Consider the following 19,556-nt stretch of genomic DNA (forward strand, 5'->3'; position numbering starts at 1 on the left):
GGAGACCAGACGGTACAGGGGTTAGCGGGGCGGTGGGGCGTGGGGGCCCAAGCCCCGCATCCCCCCGCAGTCATGGGTTGCAGCTCTACCCCCCCAGGGGCCTGTGTCAGGAGGTGGGGCCCCCGTCAATGCAGTCAGGGCCCCTAAAGGAGAAAGACCCCCGGAGTCGCCCTCACTCCAGCCGCGGGAAGACCCTAGGAGGAGGCATCCATGGATCAGAAGCTGTGGTCCCGGCCACCGGAGCTGCCCACACCTGGATGCCACACGTGCAGCCTCCAGAACCGTGAGAAACGCCACCGCCGGTACCTTGGGACCCCCAGAGCGGAGCTTCGCCAGAGCAGCCCCAACAGACTGACGCGGGGGCTCCGCTCGCCCGCCCCCCCTGGCGGCCAGGGGCTAGGGGGGCCGGCCCCTGTGCCCGGGCCCTGCCTGCTGCGAGGCTCGCATGCACGGCAGGGGGTTCACGCAGAGGCAGCGACCCGTGTCACTGTCAGAAGGCCCGGCTCTGTCTGCACCCTGCCCTTCCCCGCGGGCACCTGGGGTCTGCGGTCAGCGGTGCGACCCGCACCAGCTCTTGCTTTGAGCTCATTCACCGCCTGCCACAGCCGCCTGCTCCTCAAAACCCTGCCTTTGGATTAAACACGACAGATACACAAGTGCAAAGGCCTGGGAGAGAAGGCCAGTCACCGTCCCTCGACCCTGGGGCTGTTCCCTTTCAGTTCCCTTTCAGAGGGGGGAGCTGTGCAAAAGCGTTTCTGCGCCGCCACCGCCCACGCTGGAGCTCAGGCTCTGTGTTGGGGTGACCACCGCTGAGCACCAAGGTGGGGGGAGCTCCCGCAGGTGCACCTCCCCCTGGCCAGGCATCACCAGCCCTGCAACCCGCCCTTCCCACCACTGACCGGGGTCCCTCCCTGGGACCAAGGACAAGGGGGAATCGAGGCTACCACGGGCCGCTTCCCTGGGGACCCCTAAGGACTTCCGGGGACAGCCCCCACCTTGCTCAGCCACACCACTTACCAGCCGCGACCGGACCCTCTTGGGCAGCTCCTCGTCCAGGGTGAAGATGTCCCCACGCTTCACCATCAGCTGAGACCCATCCTCAAACTCCACCTACAAAGGGGGTGCAGTTTTCAGGGGCGGCCTCTGCTGCCTCCCGCGGAGGGCACTGCTCCGGGGTGCCCAGGTCACGGAGCAAGGGCAGCGAGAGGGATGGCGTGTAGGGGTGTGACAAAGAGATACGAGTGCTGGCGAAATACAGATACAGGAGAAAGCAAAACAGCTGAGGATTAGTGGCCATCGACTCTGGTTGCTGGAATGTAGGTGATTTTTTCCCCAAGATTTCAGGTTCCTACATAATTTCTCTCCCATAATCATGGGAAGAAACTCACAGCCCCATAGATTAAAAAAACAAAAATTAGGAGCACTGGACTGTACACTTAAAAATGCTTAAAACAGTAAGTTTTATGTTATGAATGTTGTGTCACACACAGGGAACTGGGGAGACAGCCCTCTGGGGACAACCGAGACCTAACGAATCCTGAGCATTTACGCCAAGCAGACGAGCATCAAGTCCCCAGCAGGAGCTGGCCAGGACCCGCCCAGCCCTCCGTCCCTCCGCCTGCAAAGCAGGGGCCCGCTCACCTGATAGACGTGACTCGTCACCGAGGAAATGAACCTGGCCTTGTACATGTTGCCATCTGCCCACCGCAGCTCCACGAACTCCCCCTCGGGTGGGGGTCCCAGCCGGACACAGTCCCTACTCTGCAGGGGAAGAAGGTGGAGGGAGGTGAGGCCACCAGGCCCGTGGCCTCTGCTGGGCTGTAGCACCGCCCCACGCCATGCCGGGCACTTGAACTCGTCCTGACAGGTGTTGGCAGCAAGCAGAGAGGCAAGTGGCGCTCTGGGCCTGACCTCTCCAGGCGAGCGTGTGGGTGTGGGGGCCTGGCTGTATGGGGCCACCCCGCTGCAGGCTCGTCTAGAACTTTCTGCAGAACCCAGCAGCACCTCTCCTGCAGGGGGCCCTGGGCAGCCCCGCAGGGCCACCTCCCGGCTTCCCGATGGCCGCCCCGCGCCTGCCCCGCGCGCCGCTCACGGTAATGCTCTCCGGGTACAGGTTGTCGCTGTAGGACCCGTCGTCAAAGTTCACTTCGTAGAAGGTCTGCGCGCTGGTGCCGATGACCCGGCACCGGTAGTAGAGCCCGTTGCGGTTCTTGGTGATGACCATCTGGCCCAAGGACACGGCCCGCAGGAACTGGACCTGGGGGCGTGGGTACGGGGCTGCGTCAGCGCGGGCGGCCGGCCGCAGGGCGGGCGGGGGCGGGCTGGGCGCTCACCGTGTGGCTCCCTGACTTGTGCTTGAAGCAGGTGATGGAGACGACGTAGGGCCAGTCGTCAGGCTCCATGAGGACCCCGGCGGCGTGGGCGCAGGTCACGTGGAAGGAGGTGGAGCAGTGCTCGCAGGAGCACTGGATGCAGGCTCCCGACACCTTCTTCATCCGTTTCCGGCAGTACACGCACTTCTGGGGGGACACAGAGGACATGGGGCTAGAAGACCCCCAGGGTGGTCTCCCTGGAACGGCCCTCAAGACCCCGGGCCGGAAGGCAGTGGCCCGCATGGCTGGATGGGTGGAGGCAGCGTGGTAAAGCCCGCAGAGCTCCCCGTGGCCAGGGGTCTTGACCGTGGTGGAGAGGCCCCCAAACCCAGCCAGCGGCTTCCTGCAGGAGCACTTCCGGATTCTTCGCCACACACCCTCTGGGTCTAGCTGCCTGGAGCAGGCACTGAAGAGTCACCCATGGGCACGTCCCTCGGCTGCAAACAGAAGCCAGGCACCCACACGCCACCCTGGGGATGGACCCTGAGCCCACAACGCTCAGGGAGGGAACCAGACACAGGAGGCCCTGCAGCGTGTGAGTCCACGTGTGGGACAAGTCCAGGACGGGCTCCTCCACGGACAGGGAGGGGACTGGGGGGGCGCTGGGGAAGGGGTGATGGGGATGAGTTTCTTTTTGGGGAGATGGAATGTTCTGGAACTAGATCTCGGTGATGGTTGCCCAACTCTGTGAATGTACTAAAAGCTACTCAACCATATACTTTATTTTTTTTTAATTTTTAATTTTCAAAAAAATTTTATTTATTTATGATAGTCACAGAGAGAGAGAGAGAGAGAGAGAGAGAGGCAGAGACACAGGCAGAGGGAGAAGCAGGCTCCATGCAGGGAGCCCGACTCAATGGGGAATCCTACCTTAATTCTGAATATGAGGCACCATGGAGTCGCCTCCTCCACGGGGCTGCGCCCACCCCGCCAGGTCTGCGCCGTGGGGCAGCCCGACCCCCCCACACCCACTGCCGTCACTCTGAGCATTTACTAAGCGGGCCTTTATCGCTCTGTAAACCATGTTCAAAAGCCAGATAAGCCGCGCAGCAAAGGGCGCCGCAGGAGCGCGCCCGCCGCCGATCGATGGCAATGAGATCTCATTATTAAACTGTCAATACCTAATCCCGCCAGCCTGCGGGGCGGCGCGGACACGGCGGGCGGGAGCTGCGTTAACCCTCCAGTACTGGGCCTCCTCCGCAGGGAAGGGACGGTGCAGGGAGGCAGCAGCCCCGGGGCCGGAGCGGAGGCTCCCCCCACGGAGCCAGGCTCGCTGCACCCCCCAGCCGGGGCCAGAGCCCCTCCCTGCCCCCCCCCCCATCCCGCGGTGCAGGCCCAGGGGAAGCCGAGGGCTGGGCCCGACAGCAGGAAGGTTTCAGCCCGGGCATGGCACCCCCTCATCTGGAGCTTCTGCATCAGTTAGGATGCCCCCCGCCCCACACTGTGCCTTCAGTTGGGAGCCCCCTGGGGCTGGGCGTCTGGGTCTCCCCTGGAGGCTGCAGCAGGGGGTGCAGGGAGGGCAGCAGAGGTCTGTGGAGAGTGGGGTTCTGCAGGAGCCAGGGGTCACGGACGGGTGCGACGCTGGTCAGGAGGCTGCTCCCACCTGCAGAACCCCCCCAGGTCCTATGTCCTCAGCCTGCCCCTTGTGCCCACCCACCAACCTGCTTTGGCAAATGCCCACCTTCCCTCCAGTGCTCCGCCTCACGGCAGGGCCGACAAGAGGGCCAGGCCGACAAGAGGGCCTGACCCCCACCAGCCCTGCTGCAGTACCCCCATAAGCTGATCTTTCCCACTCAGAGGCCCGACCCGACCTCAAAGTTCCTCCGGGGATCAGCCCAGCCTGGCGATGGGGGTGAGCACAGACACTAATCCTGCTGACCCGACAGGCAATGGGGGCCTGGGCCATGGTACACACGGGCCACCCCGCTAGACAGGACACCCGCAGCGCCCAGGGCCAGAAGCCAGGCAGTCGTGGGGACAAACGGGTGGACAGATGAGCAGGAGGGGCCACCCCTGAGCCTGTGGCCAGCACGTGGCCCTGGGAGTGGGCGGGCGGCTGGGCAAGCAGGAGTTAACTGCCGGCTTCCTTGCGAGGCTCCATTAGGCAGTACAAGTAAGCCTCATGTAGAAGGATTTTTAATTCATCGTTACAAGTGCTGGTAATGAAGAGGCTGCAAGCTGGAAATGTCAGATGATCCATAAAGCGTCTGGGAGGGAGGATCTATCACGCGCGCCGCGAGCCGCACCATCACTCCACCTGAATAATGAAGTCTTTCACGCCGCGTTCCTGGAGGATCACCTGCAGGCCCTCGTCCTAATCACCTGTCCGCAGCCATGAGGCAGGCGCTGGCCTGGCGCTGGCCGCCCTGTGCTCCATGGCCCAGGGCCCCCGCCCCTCCTGCACGGGCTCCCCCCGGCTGTCCCCCCAACCCTGCCAGGGGGCCCCACACCCATGGGCTCTGAGCACCACATCCCACAGGACTCCCCACAAGGCCCACGCCCCAAGCCCCCTTGGCCTCCTGCCCACCTGCAGCCTTGGGGGAATGACTCCCCTGGGACCACCCAGGCGGCCGGATGCGGTCAGGTGCCATGAGACACACATCCCTGTCAGAGCCACCATGCACATTCCCACAGCAAAGCTGTGAACTGTCGGTAATGACGGGCCTGGGAGCAGGAGCCAGTGCACGCATGGCCCAACCAGCGCCAGATGGCTGGGCCCAGTTAATGCCACCACGCAGGAGGCCGTGGGCCGCCCGACTTACAGATGGGAAGGCTGGGGCACATGGAGGTCAAGGGGTCTGCCCAAAGTCTCGTGGCTGGCCCATGGCTCCGCACAGTCACACTCTGCCCACCCTGCCTGCTGCCCCAGGGGCTCCCCCAGGGTGACATCCTCAGTGAGAGGAGGTGGCGTGAGCCTCAGGGCCACACTCCACCCAAGTCCAGTCCCCTCCTTGCAGCGGGACGTGCAATGAGCATCAAGAGGAGCCGGTTACAGAATTCCTGCAACCAAGCAGCGAAGAAAAGCAGCCTCCAATTTAAAAATTAGCAAAGAACCTAAGTAGATATTTTTCCAAAGAAGACATCCAGATAGGTGGCCCACGGGCACACGAAAAAGATGCTCACCATCACTCATCGCCAGGGAAATGAAATCAAAACCACAGTGAGAGACCACCTCAGCCCTGTCAGGGTGGCTGACATCAACAGGAAACCACAGGGGTCGGCAAGGACACAGGCAGAGGGGAGCCCTGTCGCACTGCTGGTGGGGATGCCAACTGGTGCACCTGCTCTGGAGGGCAGTACGGAGGTTCCTCGAAAACTCAGAACCACTGGGGGTGCCTGGCTGGCCCAGGGGTAGAGCATCCAACTCTTGGGTCTCAGTGGTGTGCATTTGAGCCCCGAGTTGGGTACAGAGAGTACTTAAAATTAAAGAAAATAGAACCACCATACGATCGAGGAACTTCACTACAGGGTGTTTACCCAAAGGAAATGAGAACAGGACCTCAGGAGGCATCTGCACCCCCGTGTCCACGCAGCATTATGTGCAGTGGCCAAGACACAGAAGCGGCCAAGTGTCCATCAGCAGAGGAACGGGTAAGGACATATGGCGTGGCCCCACGATGGACTACTACTCAGCTGCAAAAAGCAAATCCTGCCATGGGACGGACTTGAGGACGTCACCCACAGAGAGGAACTGACCCAGAAGGACGTGTCCCGCATAACCCCAGTCCCGGGTGCAGAGAGCAGAGTGGAGGCTGTGGGGGGGCGGGCAGTGGCGGCTCAATGTGTGTAAAGCCAGTCACGCTCTGCTGTCCGTGCCGCGGCGGCGTGCCACAGTTAGCAGCGTGGGACAGTGCTGGGAGGCTGTCAGGGTAGATGTCAGGGTTATTAGAAAAGCCGGGGAGGGGGACTGCAGCTTCCCCCACGTGGGTGGGTGTGGAGAGCACCCACCACTTTGTGGCGCCCCAGAAAAGAAACCGGTTCGGTCGAACTGAAGTCCACGGCACCAGCCGGCCCACACCCACACCCCGGCCCACGACGCCCGGGCACCTACCAGCTTCCACCGCTGCTCGGGGATGGCGCTGATGTCCACGGGGTGGCGCTCCATCACGTTCAGGAAACGCACTTCGGGGACCGCGATGGCACAGATCACATGGATCCACCTGGTGGCGCGGGGGCAGGCTGGGGTCAGGGCTCAGGGTGCTCCCTGCCCCCGGCCCACCCCTGCGCCCCACGCCGCCACCGCTGTCACTGCCGCCAGCTGGGGCTTACAGGACGGGACCTTAGTGACGTGCTGGGCCAGCTGCTCCTCCAGGTCCCCCCACCGCTGCCCCCACACCTCAGGTCTGCACACCCAGGGGGAGACCCTCGACCCACCTCCGGTCGGTGGTCTTCTGTAGGGCTCCTCCCCGGAGGTTGCAGAGACAGCACTCCTGCGGGAACCAGACGGCCATGGGGTGAGGGGGTGCAGGGCAGGGCTGCCACCTGTCTGTTCCCGTCCCCGGGGCCTGTTCCAGGAAAGGACTGGCCTGGGCAGGGCGTGCATCAGGAGTGCAAGGGCTTCCTGCACTGCCAGGGGGAAGAAACGGAGACCCAGCCAGCCTGGGGTCACCCCGGCGACCAGCCGGGAGCCCCCACAGCCTCAGCGGCTTTCAGAGCGCCACCCAGCTGCAAGGGCGAGTTACCGCAGTCCAGGCGTGTGCCGTGCAGCGGGAACACGTCCAGCCCTCGTTGACCAGCTCGGGGCGGATGCCATAGCAACCTGCAAGATGGGGGGTGCGGCTGAGACGGGGCGGCATCTGCTGCCAGGCCGCGCAGAGCTGCCGGGGCCTCCTGGAATTCGGGGGCAGCATTTAGGGCAATTGCTTTCCCCACCCTCTCCTCCTGAATCCAGGCCACTGCGCACAGCGGGATGGCCTGGAAATGGTTTGTTTGCAACTCGGGTAGGGGGAGGGAGAGGGGGCCCCCCGCCGGGGCTGCTTAGCCCGGGCAGCCCTTGCTGTCTCCAGTCTAGTCTAAGAGGCCCTGCCCGGGCTCTGCAGGCCAGGCAAGGCTGGGAAGCCGGGACAGTGACCCAGCAGCTGTACACGATGCCCAGTGGGCCTCAGGGACACTGCGTTCAGGCCGGGCCCTGTGTTCAGGCAAAATCACTACTTATGAATCAGAAATTGGGGCCTCTGGGTCATCCAGGTGGTTTGCTTAGAAAAGAGGCAGGGCGGAGGGCCAAGAGGCCGTGACCTGGAGCGAGGGCCATGCCTCACCCCCGGGGTCATCATCCAGCAGTTCCTCGCCAGCTGGGATCCTGTCACCTGGCAGACGGGGGCTCTGCTGGCTGGAGTGGGCCGTGGCCAGTGCCACAGGGTCCCAGGGAAACACAGCAGGACAGCAGGGGAGCAGAAAGCGTCCCTACAGAAGCCCCACAAGACAGCCTGAGCCCGGCCCCCCTGCTCTGAGCCCTGGGGGCACTTGGCCAAGGTTGGGGCCCAGTGGGGGCCACACTCCGGGAAGAAGAGGGGGCTCCACCTCACTCCAGGGCTGGGTCTCTAGGAACTATGCTGAGCCTCTGCCTCCTGGGCTCATCCCCACCTGCGCAGCTCGACTCAGGCCCTTCCAGACGTCTGTCTGGTGGGCTCAGCCTGGGCCTGCCCTGCCATCCCCCAGGAGCACATCTCACACCTGGACCCTGCAAGGCAGGGCGGACAGGCTCCCAGCCAGGGGACAAGATGAGCTCTGGGCAGGCCTCTGCAGGGGCTGGATGGAGACCTAGCTTCCCTCCTGTCCCGGCAGCTCATTCCCGCACCTGCTGCCCCAATGCCTGAGAAGGGGGCCCACATCCATTTTCTTGTCTCCAGCTAAGTCGGGCCCTCAGGCTTTGGGAGAGAGTGGCCACCCACAGCAAAGAGAGATCGGACCCCCAAGACCACTCTAGAATCTCAGCTTTATCATCAACTCAGACTCTTGCCCCAAAGTGTGGAGTTTGGAAGCCTCATAGCACTTTCAAATCAGGCGATGGGCACCTCATTTCTTCCCGCTGCTGCCAGAACCCAGAGGGGAGGACAGGCCTCAGTGGAACCGCCAGAACCAGCCAGGGGAAAGGCTGCCCAGGTCCTGTGACACCCCAAAGCAGCAGCCCAGAGGGAAGGGGCTTGCTGGCTCCAGAGCCGAGTGTGGCCACCCAGGGAGGGTGAAGCAGGGGGTGCCACAGACCCCACAGCTCTCCCCCACCGGCTGCCGGCCCGGACCCAGTACTCACTGGCATGGACCTGCAGGCAGCACTTGGCACAGGCAATCAGCAGGCTGGTCCCGTCGTCACCGATGTAGGAGTTGGCAGGGAGGGGCTCCGTGTTCTCACCGCTGGAGGTGAAGCACATCTCGGGGATCAGTGGCCGGGTCTTCTGGCCACTTTTGGAAGGAGGAGCAGCCGAGGGACCCTCCCCGAGTGAGCCCTGGGGAGCCTCCTTCTCAGTCTGTAGGGACTGCAGGAGGAAGGGGCTGCCTTCAGTGGGGAGACACCTGATGCAGGCAAACCAGGCTGGGCACCACGGCCATCCTTACTCTGCCCTCTGCTCGCCCCTTATGCAGCCTCTTCCTCTAAATACCCTCCCCCCTCCAGCCTGCACTTCACTGTTCCCTGCAGTTGCCCCATCCCACCCTCCCAGCCCTCAACCCTGACCCAAGAGCCCTTAAGAGATCCTCCTCAAACACAGACCCTGTCCTGTCCTTGCTGAAAACCCTCCCATTTAGGGTCACATTGGCACGGACACTGTCCTGCTGCCCTCATGCCCCTTGATCACTCTGCTCCAACCACACCAGCCTCCTCGCTCTGCCTCCAACACCCCAGGAGCTGGGCACCATGCTGCCCCAGGGCCTTTGCATGTACCATTCTCACTGCCAGGAACATTCAGATGTCTGTTTGTATAGGCTCTAGAGCCCAGCCCGCCACCTCTGCTGTGTGCTCTGTGGTCCTGACCAGCACCTGCCACTGTCTACTCTGTGAACCTATACGGGTGTTCTCCCCACCTCTGATGTATGCCCTGTAAAGGCTGTACCCCAGTCCTCACTGACCCCCCAGACCCCATCACGTGAACAGAGGATGCCAGTGGCACCAGGTCCAGCACCCTCCAGGCCTGTCTCAGGACAGCGGGGTTCCCTGTACCCACAGGGGCGTGGCAGGGAGACTCTGCACAGCTCCTGACCCAGGAGGGAAAAGCTCCGCTGGGTACACCCCACCTGGCACCTCAAGCTAAGGGACCAGCTGGTTCCCAAACAGGCAGAAGGCCCAGCAAGGATTCTTCTCAGCCTCATGGGACAAGTAGGGCCTGGCCCCAGACCCCAAGGGCTCTGGCAGCAGAATGCCACCGGAACTGTGGGTGCAGTGAAGTTTAGCCACTGGGCACAAGGAGATTTGTGTCTCAAGCGGAGCTCCCAGCACCCTGACTCCCAGTCCCAGCAGCACTAACAAGGGACACGCCTGGAGAAGACGTCTGTGTTCTGTCCTGGAGATGGCGCTCCAGGCAGCGCTAAGCAGCCGTGCCTTAGACAAGCACCCTGGCCTCGGCTGGCCTTGGTGTGGGGCACAGATCTCAGGGTGGGGGCGCTTAGCTAAGTGGGTACTAGGCTAGGAGCCAGGGACACAAAATCAACTGAGTCCATCCTCCAGGGACTCACAGTCCAGGGGCAGATAACCACGGAGCAAGAGCAGAGGTGGTGGGAGAGACTGGGGTGTGGTGTGCCCAGGGACAGCAGATCCAGGAGGGCTTCATGGAAGAGACGGCAACTGAAGAGACTCAAAGAATGAACAGAAATCTGTCTGGCAGGGCACCTGGGTGGCCCAGTGGTTGAGTGTCTGCCTTCACTCAGGGCATGATCCCCCGGTCCCAGGACTGAGTCCTGCAATGGGCTCCCCGCAGGGAGCCTGATTCTCCCTCTGCCTGTGTCTCTGCCTCTCTCTGTGTGTCTGACTCTAGTGAATAAATAAATAAAATATTTAAAAAAGAAAAAAAATGAATCTGGCAAGAGAGGAGGCTGGTGAGGTTGGATGGGAGGGACCCTGGCGGTCAGCACGGAGCACGCTGTGGCTGTGGGCACGGTGCGGGGCATCCTGCGAGTCTGGGGCCTGCGGTGAGCCTGGTGGAGTTTCCAGCCAGGAGCACATGGCCAGAGCAGCCTCCAGAACATGTGCCCGGGCCTCAGTGAGGCACCAACAGAAAGGGCTCCTGCCAGGGCAGGTGAGGGAGGAAAGATCTAGAAGGCAGATTAGGATTGGGGAGGAGCCACAGGGAGGAACCAGAGGTTGAGAGGGCGGGACCTGGTGGCTGGCGGCCCAGGACAGAGGGTGGGGAGAGGCCAGGTCCCCAACTTGGGAAACACAGGACAGAACCGGGCCCAGGTGGGAATGAGTGCAGGGCGGGGGTGCCTGGCTCGGCAGAGGCCACCTGGGGCTCCTCGCTGGTCCATCCTGGTGGGTGGAGCGAGGCTGCTGCCCTGGCCCCAGCCTGCCTCTCGCAGCCCAGCCCCGCGCTGCTCCTGGCAGGCCGAGGGGCTTGCAGGGGACAGCCCTCTGCCTGCCTCCATGCCAGTGCCCCCCAACTGGCTGCTGTGTTCACATGCCCGTGAATAAGTCACTTTCTGGTAAAACTCAGAAACCAGGCTCTCTCTCGTCCCTGCAGCCCTTCTGAGGGAGCCTCGGCTTCACGTGCCCAGGACCGCCAAGGGCATGCACCTGTGACCCCTTGGCTGTCCTGCCTGTCGGGTCAGGCGGCCCGTCGGGCCAGGCTCTGTGCAGGGATCTCACTGCGGTTCCCGCAGCAAAGGGCTTCTTGGTTTCCACCAACCCCCTGGAGATCCCCCAGGCGGAGCAAACGCCGGAGCGCACGTAGACGCAGGCCGGCACCCACCTGGCTGTAAGGGTAGAAGAGGGTGCAGATGGCGCAGTAGGGCTCCGTGAGCGCGGCCGCCGCGTTGAACTTCCTCTCGGCCTGGAAACTGGCAGCCTTGTTCTTCCACTGCAGTGAGAGCAAAGACCTCAAGGCCTCGGGGTCACTCACGTCTTCCTCCCCGGAGAAAGGGAAGGCTTCTAGAGGAAAACAGGAGGGCGGGAGGGGACGGAGAGAAACCTCGGCATGGCTGGAGGCCCTGAGGAACCTTTCCTTCCCTGCCCTCCGGGGCCTTTACTGCTGCACACAGGCGGGGGTGACAGGTCCCCAGTTCCCTGGCCATGGCCGTGGCGGGTCTGGCTCAGCCTCCCCGAGCTCAACGGAGCTGAGCCAGGGGTGCGTCTGGGAGTCGAGAAGGGGGTAAGGGTACTCCAACACACTCCAGTGACTTAGCATCACCACCAAGATGAAAGCCACCAACACGTGTCCCCCCCACCCCACCTGTCACCTGTCCCGGCTGGCCCCTGCTGGTCTCAGGTACCAGCCAGCCACACCCCAACCCCCCGATGTCCTGTTACTGTATCTCCTGAGGACACAGGGCTGAGCTTCAGTGCCCCGCAGGAGGCTGCCCTGAGAAGTGGGGGCTCATTTCTGAGGCCTTGACCTTTGTGGCAGCTGGGCCGGCAAGGCACGGTGGGAACAGAAAGCAGGAGCCTGGAGTCCTGGGTATGGGACTCAGGACTCACGACAGTGAGGGGGAGGTCAGCGCAGACCCCCTGGAATGGACGTGCAGATCCTCTACGGCCTTGGGGGACTGGGCCTGACTCGGGCCAGGACTGTTCTGTCTGAGCAAGCCCCCGGCAGGCCCCGGCTCCCAGCAGGCGACAAGAGCTGCTGGCCTGCCTCCCGTCACCAAAGATCGCAGGACACAAGCTGGGCTCTGGGAGGCCTTGGAGGCACCTTCTAGAAATGATGTAACAGCCCTTAGCTGCCTGCAGGGCTCCGGTTGCCTCCAGCCCTCCTACAAGCTCCCTCTACTCTTAGGGGCTCTGGCTCCGCGATCCCAGAAGCTTCCAGAATCCCTCCTTGCCTTAGCCCTCAAAGCTGACTCAGTATGAAAGGAGACATCCAGATGACTTGCAAAATCCACGTGCATCTTACACGAAAGGCTGAAGCTGGCTCAGCAGGATTTTCCCAAGAGGCCGTGCCTCTGGCTCTCAGCGGCATCCCGGCCCCCAGCTCCACATGGCGCGTGCTCCGGTCTCCCCGCGGCCGCCAAGGGCCAGGGCTCAGCGGCAGGAAGAGGCCGCCGAGGGGGCGGCCCGGCCACAGTTCAGGTCACGAGCGGCTCTGGTAGCGGCTGCGCCCCTGCTCCTCCAGGCAGCGTGGTGCTGCTCCCGCACGCGGGGCACGGGGGTGGCAGAGCCAGGACGTCCCCCGGCCCGCACAGCCCTGCGATCCTCTAACTCTGAGTCATTTCCCAAACTCCAATGCGGGGGTGCGGCCGGCACAACCATGTCCTTCTGCTCTCTCGCCCGCTCGCCCGCCCTACGAGTGTCCCGGGGCCTACTGGGCACCAGGCTTTCCCAGCAGATCTGGAGCCCGACAGAGAAGGCATGGCCCGCACCTGCCTTGGGGGCCAACTAGGGATGTGGGTGTGCAGGGGCCGCGGGGGAGCCAGCCCAGGCCTGGGGTGGGAGCCTCTGGCAGGAACGGAGTCCACTCTGCTTCCACAAGATGCACAGGGGCAGGAGAGGTTCTTGCAGAGCGTGACAGCAGGTGCCCGGAAGGTACCACAGCCTCAAACAGCAGCACGAGCGGTAACCCAGCCTCGGCATGCCCGGCACCTGGCACGGGCTCAGCACCATGCGGCGCGCCTTCTAGGCACTGGCTCCCTGCACCTTCCTGGCAGGGCGCCTCTCGGGACTGGCAGCCCCCACTCTACAGATAGGGAAATTGAGGCACACCAAGGTAACCGGCACCATGGTCTTGGGCTCTGGGCGGCGGGCTCTGGTCTGAGCCCCAGTGACCTGCAGCCGGCCCCTCACAGGCCGTGTTCGTTTCAAGCCCTGGGACTAGCACAAAGTGAACACCCCAAGGTGGGAAACAGGGCAGATGGGATGGGGGCCGTGCCTCGGGGGGCCCTGCGGGGAGCACTGTGGGCAGGGTGGGGGCAGCCTGGCCTGACGGTCCATGCAGGGGAAGAGTCTGGGGGCCTCACCCTCATCACTTGAGGCCTCCTGCTTGACCACGGTCAGTGGGGAGCGGGTGGGCGGCTTGCCCAGGGGGTGACGCCGGCTCTTCTTGATCTCCATCTTCAACTTGGAGAACGTGGCTGGTGCCTGAAAGCAGAACAGGGGCATCTGCAGAAGGCCCGGCCCATGAGGGCAGAGCGGTGCCTGGCCCCCCAGCGGGCATGTCCCCAATCATGGGTGCAAGGCCCCAGGAGGGGGTGGCCGGAGCACAGGGCAGGTGGGATCCCCAGGCCCCAGGGACCTCCACTGGGCCCTACCTGCACCTCGCCGGCTCCGCTTTCTTCCTCGGGACCCGTCAGCTCCATGGGGGCCGCCTGTTCCTTCCAGGTGGGGCCCCTCTGGGCAAAGTGCTCAAAGGCCTGCTGGCAGGACACGCGGCCTTTGTCACACCCCGTGCTGGGCCGCGGCACCACGTACAGCATGGGGATGATGGGGCGCGGCTTCACCTCTGGCTCCTCGCCAGGTGCCTCGGGGGGCACGACGTTGAGAGGTGGCGGTGGGGGGGTCTCCTCAGCCGGCACGGGGCCCGGGGCCAGGATTGGGAGCTCCAGCGGGGGCGGCAGCCTGGGCGCCTCCTCGGCAGGGAACTGGGTGGGCGGGGGTGGCGGCAGCTGGGGCAAGAGGGGGTGGTGGGGATGCGGGGGACCATAGCTCTTCTTCTTTCTGTCGCTCCTGGCCTTGGCCAGCCGCAGCTTGCCCCTCCCATCTTCTGTGGGGAAAGAGGAAAGACAGTCACAGGTGAGGCCAGCAGCCATGTGTCTCGCGACCCCCCCAGCCGAGGCAGGACACGACCTTCCCCTCCAAACACACGCTTCGCGCCAGCTCAAACTGCTACCCAGGTGGCCAGAACCAGTCATGCCCGAGCCTGGGGTGGCCCCGGGTCCCCGCCCTCCGGGGTCTGCCAAGTGCTCAAGGGGCCTTCTGGAATTAAGTGGTAAGAAAGCAGCTGGGAAGAGCTGCTTGTGGTCCTGGGCTCCTGCCCGGGGGCCTCTCTGAATGTCCTCCCTGAGGACTGGTGTAGATGCGGGACGGCGTCCAGGCTTTGTAAGTTCTACACTTAAATAAACCGTGCATCCTATACAATTTTTAAAAGTTAAATCTCGACGAGCAAACCATGAGAAGTGGTCACTTGAGCAGAACACAAGGGCCAGATGGGCCTGGAGGGCCGTCCCAGGGGAGTCCCGACAGGTGACAGGGCAAGGAGGGGGCCGGGAGGCGTGTCTGCAGGGGCCTGTTAATTAGGGGCCAGTTCACCAGATCGAAGGGAATGGCGGGACGTTTGGCAGAATCACGGTCCCCAGGGGCACCGGGGTGGCTCAGGTCACGATCTCAGGGTCCTGGGGTCGAGCCCTGCATCCAGCTCTCTGCCCAGCAGGGAGTTGATCCCTGGAAGCCCGGGATCTTTCCCTGCTGTGGTCAGAGGGAGGTGAACTGCGGCCCGGCTGGCTCTGACGATGGAGGGGCCATGAGCCGAGGACACGCTGCCTCCAAAAACTGGAAAAGGCAGAGAACATGCTCTCTGCCCTGGAGGCTCCAACAGGAGCCAGCCCTGCCCACACCTGTGAGGCCTCCAAGAGTCTGTGGTCACTGTCACAGCAGCCACAGGTGGTGGCCTTCGTGAGGCGTGCTGTGCCCAGAGCGAGGCACGCCTGGCATTGGGGACCCCTGCCCATGAAGACAGCCAGGTGGCCCACTGGAACACAGAAAGCCCTGGAACCTTCGAGCCTGGCCTGCCCTGCTGGAGAACATGACCTCAGGCCCTCATCTGTACAACCCAGCTTCTCAGGGGCAAGAAGTCACATAAGGAGTGATGGCAGTGACCGTCTGGGCTGCCCAGGACCGAGGGTGTCCTGGGGAACCCGGGATGAGGCGGTCAGCCCGCTGATGGTCCTCGGGAGGCCTCCGTGGGAGGCTGCTGGTATCTGTTTTATGGTCTTGGTCTCCCTGACCTGGCCTGGGGAAAGGTTAAACTGGGGGCCAGGGTTCTATCCATCTCCATGCTAAGCCGCTGGCGGGCGAAGCATGCAGAGCTCGGGGTTGCACCCACATTTTACCTCTTATTATAAAAGCCCATCCAAGCGACAGGCCTGCCCCCCAGCCACGGGGGATGAACAAGTGCAGGTGACCTTGGGAGGGATGGCAGCCCTGCCCGGCTCTGGGACAGCCCGTGCTGTCCTGTCCCTTTGCCTCCAGCAGGCACGCACCCCATGTTCTTCAAGAGGCTCCAGCAGTCCTAAGTAGACAGGAGCACTCGGCCCTGTCTGGCTCAGGCCCCAGGACCTGGGCATCCCAAGGGCACCTGTGCTGCTCCTCCCTGTGCCGCTCCACCTAGAGGAGCCCTGAACTGCTCCCCAGGCCCCCTCCTGCCTGCACCTCATGAATAGTTATCAGGCTGAGAAAGCACATGATAGATGCTCTGCTCCACAGACGGTGGACTTGGATGGCTCCCTGCAACGAACGGAGCCCGCGGAGCTGGAGAGGGGTGTGTGTGTGTGTGTGTGTGTGTGTGTGTGTGTGCACGCGTGTGCGTACAGGGGTGGAGGTGGGGCGAGAAGGGGGGTGGAGGGGAGAGGTGTGTGTTAGGAGGTGGGGGTGGGGAGAGAGATGGGGAGATATATGTGGGGGGAGACATGGAGGGGAGAGATGCTGGGCTGGGGAGAGACAAGGCTGGAGGAAGAGTTGGGCGGGGACGGGGGGATGACTCGGGGCCCCAGGACACCAGGCCCTGCGGGCGAGTGGCGAGGCGGGTGAGGGCTGCCCGCGGCCCTGCTGTTCCAGTCATTTATAGAAAGGGTGACCAGGCTGCCCTATTTGTGTGAAAGGCACTTTCCAATCAACAGCTTTGTTCTCTAAAGAAACTCAGGGCTCGCTCCGCCCTGACAGGGCGAACCTATGGGATGGAACGCAAGCTGAGCTCTCCCCAGCCTGAGGACAGTGGGACCTACTTACTGTCTGTTTACTCTCAGGCAGGAGGCTCTGCTGTCAGGAAGGAACGTGCCCGGCCCCTTCCCATCTCCTAGGCTCTGAGAAACCCAGGGGGACACAGCCGGAGGACCGTTTTCAGGGACAAGCCAGTGGCCAGGAAGGGCACCTGGGTGCTCGCCGTGGGGACCACCACAGGCCCAAGGCAGGGGCCTCACCCTTGGGACCGTGTGGAGCCCCTCCCCTGCCTCAGCCTGAGGGAACCCAGAAATGGAGCAGGGGACAGACACACAGACAGGGCTGAGGGTCCCAGCCAGGTGTGCCCCCAGCATGGGAGCCTCTCCCCTCCCCCGAGAACGGCAGGGACTCCCCCTCCGCTGCCCAACCTCAAGCTGAGGCTCTTTCCAGCACTCTTTTTGAGGAGTAGGATAAGTCACAGCCAAGAACTGCCCCCCTAGCTTTAGACTTGAAAGGCCTGCTTGGTTGGGGAGCACACCTGTACAGGACCAAAGTGCCCCCAGGGAGGCACATGGGAGGGCGTGCTAGGTCCCCGGGCCCCTAAGCTCAGGGGTGCTGCCCGTGGGGAATCCCAGGGTGGTGCCCAAGGCTGCTGCCTGCTTTAGGCACCTCCTCCCAGCCTGGGAGAGCTGGTCCTGGTGCCCAGGGTCTCCACACTCTTCCTGTGCAGAACCCGAGGCAGGGCACACCCCTGGTCCTGAGGCCCGGCTGCACAGCGCTGGGGTACGGTCCTGTGTGACCGGACACGCATCCAAGTATAAGTAAGTCACAGCCCCTCATAAACTTGGGCCCGGCCTCTACTCTGCTGGCTGCGGCCACTTTGGTTGTCCTGCCCGAACACTGTGTGGCCACTCCTGACACCCATGGCTCCATGAGCCCCCTGGCGCCCCCTCCCTGAGCCCCAGGGCTGGGCCAAGCTCCCCGAGGCCCAGGAGCTAGAGCCTCTCCGGCCCTCAGGATAGGGGCCACAGCTCTACCTGGGGGGCAGGGTAGCACATGGTGGAACCAGCGCCCTTCAGTCCACCCGAAGGGACAGCGGCCATATCTAGCCACAGATGGGGGTGAGTTCCCGTGAGACAGCAATGACCCCCTAGGAGGAGGGAGCCCCCGATGACCAGCAAACCAGGGTGGACATGGGCTGCCTTTCTACCTCCTGCTCAGGACCCCCAGGTGGGGATTGGGGGTGGGAGGAGGCTGCTGCTCCAGGTACCACAGGGCAAGGGCTCTTCCCAGATGGCCTGGCAGCGGGAGCAGGGTGGGGACACCAGCGAGCAGCCCTGGCCCCTCCCAGCCCTGAGGAGGCTTCCTCCTGGGGACAGTCAGTCCCACCTCCTCATCCCGTGCAGAGCCCCAGGCGCCTCCACTCCTGCCCACTACCTCCCAGGGCCTGCCATGCGTCGGTGACAGCGTTCACTGTTCTCACTTTGCAAACCCAAAACAAAATGCCCTACTGCTTGCGCACAACATGATTCTCAGCACTCATGGCTTTTAGGGACATTAAGCTGGTATTAAAGGAAGCCTAGAAAGCACTTTAAAATCTTCCACTCATTCCCTGGACGTGTATTTGCCATCACCCCTGACTGTGAGCACTTGTTTATTCAATGAATTTGGTTATCTTCCCTCCAAGGGCTCGAGGGATGGCACACAGGGCGCTTGTGACCATGGCACAGGGCATTGGGCTGTGGCAGCCACATCCGGCAGCCCAAAGGGCCCCCTTCCTCTCTAAAGAGGCCAGACACCCCATGTTCTCCTCCTTCCAGGCTCCTGTGTGGAGCAGGGACAGCGTGTCTGGAATGGGGGTGTCCCACCCCAGGAGACAACACCCCGCCCTTCCTGGGGACCGTGTGCCCCTAGAAGCTGATGGGGCCCCAGGGCGAGACCGGGGAGGAGGACAGGGGGCGGCTACAGATGCTGGGAGCGAGGCAGCAGTTCTGCACGGCCCCTGCTGTGTGGCTTGTGTTCGATCGGCAGCTTGCAAGTGTCACTCTCAGGGTACACGGAGCCCCGGCTTTAGGCAGCAGCCACCTCGGAAGGGAAAACCAGAGAAGAGCCGGAGGCTCACTGGGAAAGGGCCTTTGATGGGTCGGCTCCAGCTGGGAATCCCAAGAATCGTGGAGGCCAGACCCCCGGAGTCACCAGGACGGGACTGGGCAAAGCAGCCAAGAGCCAGCGACGCCCCAGGCAGTGGGCGGTGCGAGTGGGTGAGATTCGTTGTCTTTAAAGAGTCCGTAGATTTGGGCAAAGATTTGTTACAATTAAGTTAACGGAGAAGAGCCATCATCCCTTTGCTAAGCAGCCCGGTCGGCACATGTATGTCTTGTCTTCCCTGCCGCCCTCCGTCCGGCGTCAGCCCAGTCGGCCCCTCGAGTCTGCTCAGGAGGGCGAGACATGCCAGTGGCTGTGATGTCGCCTTTCGACTCTTCCCAGGAGGGCCCCGTTGAAACCCTGTCCCTCCTGACCACCTGAACCGCTCAGCCAAGGAGTCCAGCTCCAGCGGGACCTCCGTGAGCCCTTTCTACCCAAGCACAAAGCCACCTAAGGCTAAAACCAGCCAGGTGCACTATGGTTCCTCCACTGATTTCAGCCGGGCTTTCTCCCTGTTAGGGGCCAAACTGTGCTCCCCAAATTCCCGTTGTGAGGTCCTAACCCTGGAACACCAAAGTTGTGAGGCCACAAACATCTGCTGCTGAAGCCTGCAGCCCGGGGGACTCTGTTACGGCTGCCTCAGCGGACCCTAGCACCCCCTGAACAATGCAGTGTCTGGGGGGGTGTTCTCTGAACCTGAAAGACACGGGATGGAGCGCATGTGTGCCCCGTGACATTGAGGCTACGTCTGAGAGTCTCTCTCCCAGGCAAAGAGCGGTGGCCTTCATTTCCGCCACCCGCATGGCCAGGGTGAGCTCCCATTCCCGTCCTGCACAGACCACCAGAGTCTGACGTCAGGTCGGGCAGCCTGACCTCTGCTGACCCCTGTCCTTGGACCTCTCGCCCTCCGTCCGCACCTAGGTCAGCACCCCGGAACCCGGCTGGGGCTCTGAAGGGGCTGCACAAACCCACATGCATTTAGACGAAACTGCGTCCTCCTATCAGGGAGCTCACGGGACACACACCCTTTA

General features: G+C 63.0%; 1 protein-coding gene across 1 annotated transcript in view; it reads right to left on the minus strand.

The window, feature by feature from the left end:
- Positions 1-19,556, minus strand: part of KDM4B (lysine demethylase 4B) — a 137,258-nt gene that overhangs the window by 2,090 nt on the left and 115,612 nt on the right. Inside the window, 11 exon segments of the mRNA XM_077860372.1 lie at positions 1,018-1,110; positions 1,642-1,761; positions 2,093-2,297; positions 2,299-2,519; positions 6,424-6,532; positions 6,747-6,802; positions 7,055-7,131; positions 8,623-8,845; positions 11,267-11,445; positions 13,467-13,587; positions 13,758-14,209. Coding sequence (XP_077716498.1) covers positions 1,018-1,110; positions 1,642-1,761; positions 2,093-2,297; positions 2,299-2,519; positions 6,424-6,532; positions 6,747-6,802; positions 7,055-7,131; positions 8,623-8,845; positions 11,267-11,445; positions 13,467-13,587; positions 13,758-14,209 — 1,856 coding nt within the window.

Source organism: Canis aureus, chromosome 19 (genome assembly GCF_053574225.1).
Source record: "Canis aureus isolate CA01 chromosome 19, VMU_Caureus_v.1.0, whole genome shotgun sequence".
Taxonomy (NCBI): domain Eukaryota; kingdom Metazoa; phylum Chordata; class Mammalia; order Carnivora; family Canidae; genus Canis; species Canis aureus.